The 14234-nt window shown below is 35.7% G+C and overlaps 1 protein-coding gene across 1 annotated transcript; it reads right to left on the bottom strand.

Annotated features, from left to right (window-relative positions):
• Window positions 1-7606: 7606 nt before the first annotated feature.
• LOC117929086 (protein DETOXIFICATION 43-like) lies at window positions 7607-13424 on the bottom strand. Its single transcript, XM_034849292.1, has 14 exons — window positions 13372-13424; window positions 13091-13294; window positions 12884-13005; window positions 12114-12392; window positions 11843-12030; window positions 10896-11031; window positions 10657-10753; window positions 10418-10518; window positions 10005-10168; window positions 9819-9890; window positions 9587-9703; window positions 8989-9084; window positions 8764-8885; window positions 7607-7919 (listed from the first exon to the last, which is right to left on the bottom strand). The coding sequence occupies exons 2-14, from the start codon at window positions 13165-13167 to the stop codon at window positions 7862-7864; spliced, it is 1629 nt and encodes a 542-aa protein (XP_034705183.1). The 5' UTR covers window positions 13168-13294; window positions 13372-13424; the 3' UTR covers window positions 7607-7861.
• Window positions 13425-14234: the final 810 nt, after the last annotated feature.

Raw genomic sequence — 14234 nt, forward strand, 5'->3', positions numbered from 1 at the left:
CATCTAGTTGCATATGTGTTAGCATGTATGCACTTTTAGAACAAATAATCTTCACTTGGATATCAATATGAAGCTACTACTACATATCCAACTCCTCTACCTACATTTCTTATGTATCTTTCCAACAAGCTCACTAGCCAATTTTCTAGTTATGGATTTTAGTCATGCTCTTAAACATTGCATAACATTATTTAACATAATAAGATGGAAGCCATGATTGTGTTTGGATCATGGAAATTAAAGACTGGACATGTAATTGGAAAGTTCACGTATGGGAGAGGTTGCATTACGCACCATTCATTGAAGGGGTTGGTCATTTGTAATATTGTGATTCTTGGTTGAACTCGAGACATTTGTGGGTACGTGAATTATTCTCCTTGGTGTATTCTTGACAAGTGGACGTGGAATGTAGATTAGCTTCCTTGGTTAGCTCAATTTGTAACTTTCGAAGGCAATACTTTGACTATATTCCAATCATTTGAATTTGGAAATAAAGCAATTTCAAGATTTTCCTCCATAGAAGATTGTGAAGTGTTTAAGGAAAATTGTTTTCATCAAACACAACATAGTGGTAGTTGAATGAAGGCATGTCTTTAAATTATACACTCATTGAAGACCAATTTAACCAATTTTCACAAGGTTTGGACACTATTTGTTCATCCAAAAAATTTGGGAAAAAGATTGATGAAAAAATAGAAAAATTGCTGAAGGAAGCATGTAGCTTTCCGCCAAAAATAGTGTCACCACAAGCCTTGAATTGGCGTCATTTCTCTTCCTCTTGCCACCATTGTACGTTGTGAAGGATCACTCCATGCAAAAAAAACAAATGGCACCAGGAAGGCGCCACCTGAAGCCCCAGGGCCATTTCTCTCCCTTATGCTACAATTTCACTTGAATGTATTTTGAAATGATGCAGGGTCCACATTTTTGGACATTCCCATGTTGGGCTTTGTGGAGCCTAGTTTTGTTTGATCCAATTTGACGACCCGACCCAAATAATATTGCATGGCTTTTTAATGGGAGATTTATTGAGGCCTGTTGGGCCGTTTAGCCCATTGTGGAACCACCTTTTGTAATTAGGGTTTTTTAGTGTGGTGGGGTTGCCGTGTTATATATATATAGATAATATTGTAGCCGCTAGGTTGGACTCTGTATTCTTCCCTGATAATAGTGATATCCCTACAACTCCGTGGACGTAGGCAAATTGCCGAACCACGTAAATACTGTCTTGTGCGTGTGATTATCTTTTCTTTGGCGTGTGTTTTCTTTAATTTTGTTTCTCACGGGTTGGGAATTCGGTTTAATTCCCTACAACTAGTATCAAAGCCTAGGGTTAGGTTTGAGTGGGAGCAATGGCAGAGGAAGCAGGAAAGGCATTTGGAATAGAAAAGTTTGATGGCACAGACTTTGCGTATTGGAGGATGCAGATTGAAGATTATCTCTATGGGAGGAAATTGCATCTGCCTCTTTTGGGGACAAAACCTGAGAGTATGAAGGCTGAGGAATGGGCGCTTCTTGACAGACAGGTTCTAGGAGTCATTAGGTTAACTCTGTCTAGGTCTGTTGCACATAATGTTGTAAAGGAGAAGACCACAGCAGATTTGATGAAGGCTTTGTCCGGTATGTATGAAAAGTCGTCCGCAAACAATAAGGTGCATCTGATGAAGAAATTGTTCAATTTGAAGATGGCAGAGAATGCATCAGTAGCACAACATCTGAATGAATTTAATACAATCACAAATCAATTGTCGTCTGTAGAAATTGATTTTGATGATGAGATTCGTGCTCTGATCGTCTTGGCTTCTTTGCCAAACAGTTGGGAAGCAATGAGGATGGCAGTAAGCAATTCTACGGGAAAGGAAAAGCTCAAGTACAATGATATACGAGATTTAATTCTGGCTGAGGAGATTCGCTGAAGAGATGCAGGTGCAACCTCAGGATCTGGTTCTGCCCTAAACCTTGAGACAAGAGGTAGAGGTAATAACAGAAATTCAAATCAGGGTAGATCAAATTCCAGAAATTCTAATCGGAACAGAAGCAAATCTAGATTAGGCCAACAAGTATAATGCTGGAATTGTGGGAAAATAGGTCACTTTAAAAGGCAATGCAAAAGCCCTAAGAAGAAGAATGAAGATGATTCTGCTAATGCTGTAACAGAAGAGGTACATGATGCATTACTTCTTGCAGTAGACAGTCCACTTGATGATTGGGTTTTGGATTCAGGAGCTTCATTTCATACCACTCCACACCGAGAAATCATACAGAATTATGTTGCAGGTGATTTTGGTAAGGTGTATTTGGCTGATGGTTCAGCCTTGGATGTTGTGGGTCTGGGAGACGTCCGAATATCGTTGCCCAATGGGTCTGTTTGGTTACTGGAGAAGGTTCGACATATTCCTGACCTGAGGAGGAATCTGATTTCTGTTGGACAACTTGATGATGAAGGACATGCAATACTATTTGTTGGTGGTACTTGGAAGGTTACAAAGGGAGCTAGGGTATTGGCTCGTGGAAAGAAGACTGGCACTCTGTATATGACCTCATGTCCAAGAAACACAATTGCAGTTGCTGATGCAAGTATTGATACAAGCCTATGGCACCGCAGACTTGGTCATATGAGTGAGAAAGGGATGAAGATGTTGTTGTCAAAAGGAAAACTACCAGAATTGAAGTCCATTGATTTTGACATGTGTGAAAGTTGTATCTTAGGAAAGCAAAAAAATGTGAGCTTCTTGAAAATTGGCAGGACACCGAAGGTTGAAAAATTGGAACTAATACACACTGATTTGTGGGGGTCTTCTCCGGTTGCATCCCTAGGAGGTTCAAGGTACTACATCACTTTTATTGATGACTCAAGTAGAAAGGTATGGGTTTATTTTCTGAAAAATAAATCTGATGTATTTGAAACTTTTAAGAAATGGAAGGTCATCGTTGAGATAGAAACATGTTTGAAAGTAAAATGTTTGAGGTCAGATAATGGAGGAGAGTACATAGATGGAGGGTTCAATGAGTATTGTGCTGCATAGGGAATTAGGATGGAGAAGACCATTCCTGGGACACCACAGCAGAATGGTGTGGCTAAGCGCATGAACAGAACTCTCAATGAGCGTGCTAGAAGTATGAGGTTGCATGCTGGACTACCAAAAACTTTTTGGGCTGATGCTGTTAGCACTGCAGCTTACCCGATAAACCGAGGACCATCAGTTCCCATGGAGTTCAGACTTCCTGAGGAGGTTTGGAGCGGTAAAGAGGTGAAGTTTCACATTTAAAAGTTTTTGGTTGTGTTTCTTATGTTCATATTGATTCTGATGCTCGTAGTAAACTTGATGCAAAGTCAAAAATATGTTTTTTCATTGGCTATGGTGATGAGAAATTTGGCTATAGGTTTTGGGATGAACAAAACAGGAAAATCATCAGAAGTAGAAATGTGATATTTAATGAACAGGTTATGTACAAGGACAGGTCAACTGTAGTGTCAGATATTACAGAGATAGATCAAAAGAAATCTAAGTTTGTCAACTTAGATGAATTGACTGAAAGTACTGTCCAGAAGGGGGGTGAAGAAGATAAGGAGAATGTAAATTCACAGGTAGATCTGAGTACACCTGTAATTGAAGTTCGCAGATCTTCCAGGAACATTAGACCTCCGCAGCGTTATTCACCTGTTTTAAATTGTCTCCTATTGACTGATGGTGGTGAGCCAGAGTGTTATGATGAAGCCTTGCAAGATGAGAATTCAAGTAAGTGGCAGTTAGCCATGAAGGATGAGATGGATTCCTTGTTAGGGAATCAGACATGGGAATTGACTAAATTGTCAGTAGGAAAGAAGGCTTTGCACAACAAGTGGGTATACAGAATAAAGAATGAGCATGATGGTAGCAAACGTTACAAGGCCAGATTAGTTGTTAAAGGGTTCCAGCAGAAGGAGGGCATTGACTACACAGAGATATTTTCTCCAGTTGTGAAGATGTCAACAATTAGACTTGTACTTGGAATGGTAGCTGCAGAAAACTTACATCTTGAACAGTTAGATGTGAAGACAGCATTCCTTCATGGTGACTTGGAGGAAGACCTTTACATGATTCAACCAGAAGGGTTCATTGTTTAGGGACAAGAGAGTCTAGTCTGCAAATTGAGAAAGAGCTTGTATGGCCTTAAACAAGCTCCTAGACAGTGGTACAAGAAGTTTGACAGTTTTATGCATAGAATTGGGTTCCAGAGATGTGAAGCTGATCACTGTTGCTATGTTAAGTCTTTTGACAATTCTTACATCATATTACTATTGTATGTGGATGATATGCTTATTGCAAGGTCTGACATTGAGAAGATTAATAATCTGAAGAAGCAATTGTCCAAACAATTTGCAATGAAGGATTTGGGAGCTGCAAAGCAAATCCTTGGTATGAGAATCATTAGAGATAAGGCTAATGGTACATTGAAACTTTCACAATCAGAGTATGTGAAGAAAGTTCTCAGCAGGTTCAACATGAATGAAGCTAAACCAGTGAGCACACCCTTGGGAAGCCATTTCAAACCAAGCAAAGAACAGTCACCAAAGACAGAAGAAGAAAGGGACCATATGAGCAAGGTGCCCTATGCCTCAGCTATTGGCAGCTTGATGTATGTTATGGTGTGTACAAGGCCAGACATTGCACATGCAGTGGGAGTTGTGAGCAGATTCATGAGTAGGCCTGGAAAGCAGCATTGGGAGGCAGTCAAGTGGATTCTAAGATATCTGAAGGGTTCATTAGATACATGTCTTTGCTTCACAGGTGCAAGTTTGAAATTGCAGGGTTATGTAGATGCTGATTTTGCTGGTGATATTGATAGTAGAAAGAGTACTACTGGGTTTGTTTTTACTCTAGGTGGTACAGCTATATCATGGGTTTCAAATCTACAGAAGATTGTTGCTTTGTCTACTACAGAAGCTGAGTATGTTGCAGTAACTGAAGCTGGAAAGGAGATGATTTGGCTACATGGTTTCTTAGATGAATTGGGTAAGAAGCAGGAGATGGGCATTCTACATAGTGACAGTCAGAGTGCAATTTTCTTGCCAAAAATTCGGCTTTTCATTCAAAGTCGAAGCATATACAAACAAAATACCACTTTATCCGTTACCTTGTTGAAGATAAACTGGTAATACTTGAGAAGATTTGTGGATCTAAGAACCCAGCAGACATGTTGACTAAGGGTGTCACTATTGAGAAGTTGAAGTTGTGTGCAGCTTCAATTGGTCTTCTAGCTTGAGGACAGGAGGATGAGTTGTAGGGATGAGGGATTGTTTCTTGGAGGATAGCGGTTTGATGTTGGTGATTGGACTAGTCTCCAAGTGGGATATTTGTTGGGCTTTGTGGAGCCTAGTTTTGTTTGATCCAATTTGACGACCCGACCCGAATAATATTACATGGCTTTTTAATGGGAGATTTATTGAGGCCTGTTGGGCCGTTTAGCCCATTGTGGAACCACCTTTTGTAATTAGGGTTTTTTAGTGTGGTGGGGTTGCCGTGTTATATATATAGAGATAATATTGTAGCCGCTAGGTTAGACTCTGTAATCTTCCCTGATAATAGTGATATCCCTGCAACTCCGTGGACGTAGGCAAATTGCCGAACCACGTAAATACTGTCTTGTGCGTGTGATTATCTTTTCTTTAGCGTGTGTTTTCTTTAATTTTGTTTCTCACGGGTTAGGAATTCGGTTTAATTCCCTACATCCCAAGCCATCATAAGATCTCCCAACTTAATTTGGATGCCTCCACGTGGTATACCACTTAGGGTGACACGAGAACACCTATATAAGTTCTTTTTGATGTAGATAAAAGGGGGTTCTTCGGGAGAGTTTTGGGGAAGACCTTGTTCCAAGTGAAGCTTGCTTCAAGATTTTTTGTTGTTGCTCTTCACTTGGGTGCAATTTTCATGTCCTTTAAATAGCACTTTAGGCAGAGAAAAAGGGGGTCTTTAGGACCTTTCTTATGTCCATGTAATGACCCTCAAATCTTAGATGCATGTTTCATAATGTATTCAGCTTGTGAGTTGCTTTTTTATTTTCAATTAAAAGATCATAATGCCTTGATGCTTGAAAATTGGACTTTAGGGGTCCTTTAAGGATATCTCAGGTTGTTAATGGCTCTAAGTCATTTTAATTTGATGCAAAGTTATTGAGCCTCTAATGTTATGATTTGGTAAGCAAATGGTTAGTCAAGGCTTCAAGGGTAATAATATGAAGGATTAACTTACAAGTGGAAAAAATGAGTTTGGGTAAAATGGTTTCTATTGAAAATCTTCCAACTAAGAATATCTATAGGCAATAAAGGTCATTTCATGGAAAGAAAGGAGCTCAAGAAATCCCCTAATACTTAGCCATTTTTCAAAATACTTCTAATTCAATTTTAACTCAATTTCAATCGATTTTTCCCATGCTTTAACCAAATCCATCAATCCATATTTGCAAATACTTAAACAAAAGAATTGCATCCAAAATTTTCACTTACCTTCCAAATCTTTCTACTCCATTACACGCCTAAGAAGTTCTATACCTGATTCACCAAGATATTAAAATTACAATTGACTCACTATACTTAGGGAACTACACTTGGATATACACATTTGGGAATGATCCCTACTCGATAAAAATATAAATGCATATCTTCTAGGAAAATTTGTTTTCTTCATAATTATGGAAGGTTAACAACGATAACCAAAAATTCATATTCCACTGTATTCAGCATGTCTTTTATATAACTTGTGAAAAGAAATATTAAAGTGTAATGTTGTAGATGACAATCAATTAATAAGATGATCGATCCACAATTTTAATGGAACATTAGCATGAAATAATATTATTAGTCCCATTTTCACTTTATTCCCATGTGTATATTCAATAACTCCATTTGTTCTTGATTCCTAAGCAAGAAATTTGATGAACAATTTGAAAGTTACTTAATTCATCTTTGAAGCCTTGATATTAAACTCATGCTCACCATCACTTTAAAAAATTTTAATATGCCTATCAACGTGATTTCTAGTATCCTTTGAAATAAAGAAACAATCATACAATTCTAACTTCACTTTCAATGGAAAAAAAACCTTAATATTCTATGATGAGAATAATTGTCAACAAACACACATAAGACATGAAGTTTTGTGATCTATAATTTATTTTATTCTATTATTAGTTTACAAATCAACTTCCTTTTACCTAATGTCTTAGGAACAGTCTTATGTTTAAAAACATCAATTTAAAAATTCTTTTATTAAAATTATCCTTAATTAATTTTAACATTTTTAAACATTTTAACTAAATAAAATTTGTTTCCTATAGTTCTAGGAAAACCATGTTCGATCTCTGCTCTTTCAAGACATATATTGAGTTAAGGAGTGTAAATTCACGTTTGAGAGTTTTATTTAAACAAAATTCAAAGTTGCATTTGAATTTTGAATTAACTTCTTTTAATGTTCAAAAAGTTCTCCCAAATGGACTTGTGTTCATATCATAGAATGATGAGTTCAACTCTTCTCCAAAGCATACGGAAATAGATCCTCTCCATTCTTTCATCATGGGCCAACAAGTGAAAGCATTGCAAGGAAATCATTATTACTCAAATCCATTAAATTGAAAATGGCTATATTTATTAATCTGCCAAGGCAATAGAGATATCCCATCCCTTTGCAATCGACAAGTACAACTTATCATCACACCACAAGCCTTTTATTTTACTAGGCCAACTTGAGAACAACCAGGTAAAAAACATAGCCCAAAGAAGCTTGGGGAGCGACTCTAGAACAAAACAAACATTTGAAGACAGAAAGTTCATGATGATAGAAATACATGAAAAGATTCTAAATTGATTGAATTACAAATACTATGGCAATCGGAATTGACCCCTAAGAAAATGCCAGGGTCCTGTTCCTGTGCCCATCCTGCAAAGGTAGCAGCAAAAATATTAGAAATAAGTTATAAAAAACAATGAATTGCATTCAAATCAATCTTATGTGCATCCAAATAGTGAAATACTTAATTTCATTGTTGTTTGATCCATGTCATGGAATTGAAATTGTGAGATAAATTGATCGGGTATGAAATACTTTTCTTACCTTTGAAAATAAAAATTACTTTCTTTTATAATACATGTGGGAAACGATAGCCAAGTCAAATATGCAAGCCTATGCACAACATGAACCACACAAGGGTATTTAACATGTTTTTCAACAAGGGATACCCATGAGTTCTAACTTTCCAATGATGGATTTTTGTTACTAAACTTTAATAAGATAAAAGATCTACGTCTGTTTGGAAAGTATTTTTTAAAATAGTTTTAAAAATGATTTTTGTAAACTTTTTATAGTATTTTTATACAACAAATATTTATTTGATAACTTGAAATATTTTTAACATGTTTTCTATTTTTAAAAATATGTTTGCAAAATAACTTTTATAAATAATATTTTATTTTTAATCATTTTTTTATATTTATGTAATTATTTTTTAAAATTACTTTTAGAAAACAATTGAAAACATCTAAAAACAACTTAAAAATATTCTTTTCAAAACACATTGTTTCTCAAAGGTGTTTTTCTATTTTTTTGTTTCGAAAAATAAAAAATTATTTAAAAAACAGCTACCAACTCTTTTCTTTAATAAAAACATTTTTAAAAATACAATTCTGAAGCATAAAATTTGTACTTTTTCAACCATTAAATACCACTTAAAAGTTAAATTATCTAACCATGGCTTTCGTTGAATAGTAGAAGAAACAAAAATTACCTCCAAATCCCAGCTAATATGCGGAGGACCATGTAGATGGTTAAAGCAACCCAGATTCCCACGAAGCCATTTGTTTTAGAGAGGTAGAACAAGGATGCAATACTCAGTATGGACACCAAAATCTGAGGATCACCCACAAGGAATAATTTGTCATCAAACTGGAATTGAGAATTAAACATTAAGTTACAAGAATTGATACAAGCATTTTCTGTGGTGGGCACTTGCCATGGAGTATGCAGTATATGCAAAATCCGATGCTCCAAAGTTCACTCCATCGAAAACAAAGGCTAAGCAATTGATTGGTTGTGTCGCCGCGATAAACTGTAGTCGAAAGCCAAAAATTTGAGTTAAGAATGAGTTAAAAAAGAGCAAACATAAAAAATAACGTTTGATTTGATAATTGTTTTTTAAAACAGTTTTTTGTTTTTCAAAACAAAAAACAACAAGAAAACGTATTTGATAATAAGAAAACCTACAACAAGAAAATTTTTTTTCTTAAAAATATAAAATAGGATGTTTGCAGTAAATACATTTTAATTGTTTTCGATTGTTTTTATTTCATTTTTAAAGACTATTTTTTAAAAAATAGTCATATAAATATATAGAGAATGATTATAAATAAAGTATTACAGATAAAAATTACTTTAAAACATAGTTTAAAATATAGAAAATATGTTTTAAAAATTTTCAAATGCTAAAACCTACGTTTATGATTCCATAAAACATTTATATAAAAAAAAAGGTTTCAAAAACTGTTTTCTCAAAGACTGATTTTCAAAACACTTTCCAAATAAAGCTTAAATGTTGTTTTTGTGCTCATAACTGGAATGCTTATACTAATGAGCTGCAGAACGTGTGGGTCCCTTGTGAACACTCCCGCACCGAATTTTAAACCAACTCCAACGAGGAGAACGAGCCCCAAGCCTAGAACAAAGGTCATCTGCAAATTAAATAATGGATAGTGCAGGATATGTTAATTGAAGTATTTGCAAAATTTGAGATGAGTAACAACTACTGGACATAGCATCTGTCTACTAAAATTGAGAACGAAATACCTGCAATACTCGGGTTGCAGCCGCTGTTGCCTTGACATAGTCCTTCTCAGCAAAGGCACAAGCTAAGATTGCCTAGAGATAAAAGGTATATATGTTTTTATCAGAGAATGTCAAAGTCATGCAAGTCTTCACCTAAAGCAGACAATATATATATTGACCGGAGTTGATCGTTACACTTCTAATTACCTGTCCAGCAACAGCCAAACCATCAGCGAGAAGCGACGATGTCAACCAGACCTGTAAGCATATCTGGAATGCAGCCATAGGAATCGAGCCGAGTCGAGCAGCCAACGATGCTGCCAAGGTCACACAGAATGTCACTGCTATCACCCTCCATAAGAGTAGAAAACCTGCATCAAATCACCAAAGTGAAGTAGGAGTGAATGGGACTTGAAGCAATTATATGATCAGTATTTTGTATCAAATACATATGAGAACAAAGCTAGCTAACAAATTCCCTAGGCAAAACAATTGACAAATATGTATGTGAAGCATATAATAGACATTCATTTCTGTTTGGTAAGTATGAAAATGATCATATTTAAGCCGAGATGACCAAAAAAACAAGCATCCAATGCTGCAGATGTTGAGACCCTTACCATTTTTGAGAAACCGATGAAATTGCAGATCTTTAAGTCTTGGAGGTAAGAGATTAACTCGTGTCATCAATTTCAGCAAGAGGATAAGTGATATTAAGTACCTATAGAGAAAAGTAGTTGATCATATCAGAAATACCACTCTAGATGAATCAAATATTAAATCAAGACCAAAAAGATTTAGTGAACTCATAAAAATTATATGTAGTATTGATGGATAGTCTTGAAGTAGTAAAACTTACTGAGAAATAACATGGGCAATGGCTGCGCCGCTGACGCCCAAACGGCAAACAAAAATAAATATCGGGTCCAAAATGATGTTTGTTAGATCTCCTGCAACTATGGTAGACCAAAAGAAGCAAATGAAACAGAGTAAATTAGCTGAAATGGCTACAAGTAATCGGACCAAGGTTTAAAGAATGTTGAAGAATAATGCGAATGAGGAGGAAAAGGAAAAGGATAACCAAAAGCTATTGCTCACCAGTGGCGTATAAAGGAGTTTTTGTATCCTTAAAACCCCGAAAAACTCCTTGCATGGCTAAAGAGAGAAGAACAGCCGGAGCACCAAGTGATCTTAATGTCAAATACTTTAGAGCTGGGGGCAGCATTGGAGAACCCTTTCAAATAAAAACAAATTGAAAAGAGAATTGGTTACAATGGCATGCTAATAAGAATTGGAAACTTCTCAAATTTCAAACTCAAAACCTTTTGTGATATTGGAATCAATCTCTTCAAAATTTCAAAGAATGCCCATTAGTTGTTGGCTTTATTTTGGGAAACGTTTTTAAAAATAGTTCTAAAAAATGGTTTTTGAAAACTATTCTCCAATATTTTGTGGAATAAAAGTCATTTTAGAAACCTAAAATGTTTTTACTTGTTTTTTATATTTTTAAATATGCTTTAAAAATAATTTTTACATGCAAGGCTTTCTTTTTACTAGTTCTTCATATTTGTATAATTATTTTTTGAAAACAAGTAAAAATAACTAAAATGTATTCTTTAAAAACAGTACTTTATTTTCTATTTTATAGTTGTTAATCATTATTTTTCAGTTTTTTTAGAAACTTAAAATGTTTTTACTTTGTTTTTTATATTTTTAAATATATTTCTAAAATAGTTTTTATATGTAGGACTTTATTTTTTTTACTAGTCTTCATGTATAATTATTTTTTGAAAAAAAAAAAACAATTAAAAAATATTATCTAAAAACACTTTATTTTTTATTTTTTAGTTATTAAAATGTTATTTTTTAATATTTTTGCTTTTGAAAAACAGCAAACTATTTTAAAAAACTATTACCAAATGGGCTTTTTAAGTTTTAAATTCATTTGGATCCATGTCAAAAGACATCAATGAATGATGAACAATGGATATAGGGAGGTGACAAGCAGTACAAGGCACCTAACAATGGAGAGTGAAACCACTTACAGATTTCACACCCATGAAACTCAAGAGAGGTTTTGCTGCAAATATGAGGAATAGGGTTTGGATCAGGCCAAGCAGTCCACCAATGACTAGCGCCGTTGATGCTGAAGGGATATGCCGCTTCTCACGTTTCGATTTAGCCTTATTTCGACCGCCGGTGATAACACAAGGGGCTGCACTAGTCTTGGAATCTGGTAAAGAAACCATTGATAACTGAACCATGTAAAAATGATTTCTACATAAAGGATGACGAAAAATATATCCATCGACATACCGTCTTCTGGCATCGAAGCTTTCATTTCACTGTCTTTGGTTGAACCCTCTTCCAAGATCTCAAGCATTGCATCTGCATCCTTCAACTCTTTTGTTTCACAGTTCTTGTCTGAAACCTTCTCTGAGTTTTCACCTTTTGGTACTTCATTGCTTATTCTTTCAATAGTATCTTCCTCAGCAACCAAAGAAGTTGTGATACTGACAAGTGGGAATACCGCTATCCTTGAAGCTTGATTAAAGATTGCGATAGAAACTCCTACAGCAGCAAGCGCCACCGGACCTAGGAAAGAAGTTCATCATTACGTGGAAATTAGTTTAAAGATTACATACCGCCCCTTCCTCCCCTTCAAATATCACATGCCTTTACCAAAATCATAAAAGGATTCTAATCTAGGAATATTTCTATAAACATTTGAGGTCATTAGGGGAAAAAATTACGAGAGAGAAATGGGCTTGTGAATATTATACATGAATACAAATACGAGGAAGAGCGAGAGATACTTGGTGGAGCAAAAGGGTTTACTAGGATAGGTGCAGATGTGAGGAAAAGTGAGGAAAATGACCCGTAATGGGGGGGGGGGGATGGTCCCCATTTTTATCGTATAGTAAAATATTATCTCTCAGGAGATAAGTATGATTGATCGAATCACATTAAATAAGTATGATTGATCGAACCACATTAAAACCTTATGTATCATTGTCGTAAGAATTACTTTATTTTATGTTGTTTACATATAACAAGAACATAAGAATAGAATATAAAAAGCAAACCTAAATGGCCAATAAAGGCTGTGTCGATCAGAGAGGCAATGGGGTCAGCAGCCAAGGCCAAAGCAGCAGGGAAAGCTATGCATAGTATCTCTGAGCCAAGTTCATCCATCTTGAAAACAAGACTGAGGTTGTGATCATGGAACCAATCATTAGCACTTAGAAGCACAAGAATATCTGCAAATTAATGCAACAAAATCGAAATCTTACCTCGCGTCTTTGAAGAAAACAAGGAGTGGAATCTTCCACTTGCGCTCAGGTGGCTGAAAAACACCCTCATCGACCATGATTTTAAAGGGAAAAGAATAGCTAGCTATGAAGAAATAGTAGTATATATGGAGCGTCAATGCAGCAGATTCAGTCAGGCTGATGAAACTTAAATAGTATGACTTCTCATAAGTTAAGCCCCATAACCTGCAGATTTTGCGATCATGTTACACTCACCCATCAAAGAAATCATGCTAAGAAAGATCGACAAAATCGAAACTAACCATCTTAACCATCACCGCAGAGATATCTGAGCAAAGTATACAGAAAAAGAAAAGCAAATGGAGTACACACAAGAAAATGTAGAAGGGTTTATATAGGTAGCTTCAGAACTCAGTGATGGAACATACCTCCCCTAGTCATGGGAATCCAAGCATTAAAAAAATAGCGGCTTCAAGGTTTACTTCAAGTGGTAAATGCCAAGATTTATCATGATATACGATCAAATTAAAAATATTTTGAAAATGAAAGGTTCATGAAAATAGAGAGAAAAAGATCAGCAGTGTAGTGAGATATGAGTTCTCATGAAGAGACAAATTTCACCAGAAATTCACTGTTGAATGTCTTGGGGCATGAAAAAGATCAGCAGTGTAGTGGGATATGAGTTCATGAAGAGACAAATCAGAAAGTATTGAATGTGACTAAGACAAAAGTTGTGGGGCATGAATTTTGAATATTGTAACATGACACAAGACACCTGCAGATTGAATGAAGCTTCCTCATAACAACGTGATTCACTCAAAAGCTTTGGAGAAGGAGATGCATGCCCTCTGTCCATGTCTGCATTACCCTATATAGAACAACATGATTCATTCTTTTAACAATTTTAGCAGGGACATGGGAGATAGCCCTCTGTCCATGTCTACATTGGCCTTGTTCAGTAGGAAGATTCATCCCGTCTCTTCTCCAGATGGACCCCATAAGATCCCAGGAAATTAAGCCTTGGGTTCCATAAACAATTCCATGACAAAAAGCATACTAATGGGGACATCCCAACAACCTTACAAACTACATTTGACTTCACCCAACAGAAAATCCCTAGTTCTAATGTACTTGCTTTACCCAGTTGAACAACAAATCAATGTCT

Source organism: Vitis riparia, chromosome 13, assembly GCF_004353265.1.
Source record: "Vitis riparia cultivar Riparia Gloire de Montpellier isolate 1030 chromosome 13, EGFV_Vit.rip_1.0, whole genome shotgun sequence".
Taxonomy (NCBI): Eukaryota; Viridiplantae; Streptophyta; class Magnoliopsida; order Vitales; family Vitaceae; genus Vitis; species Vitis riparia.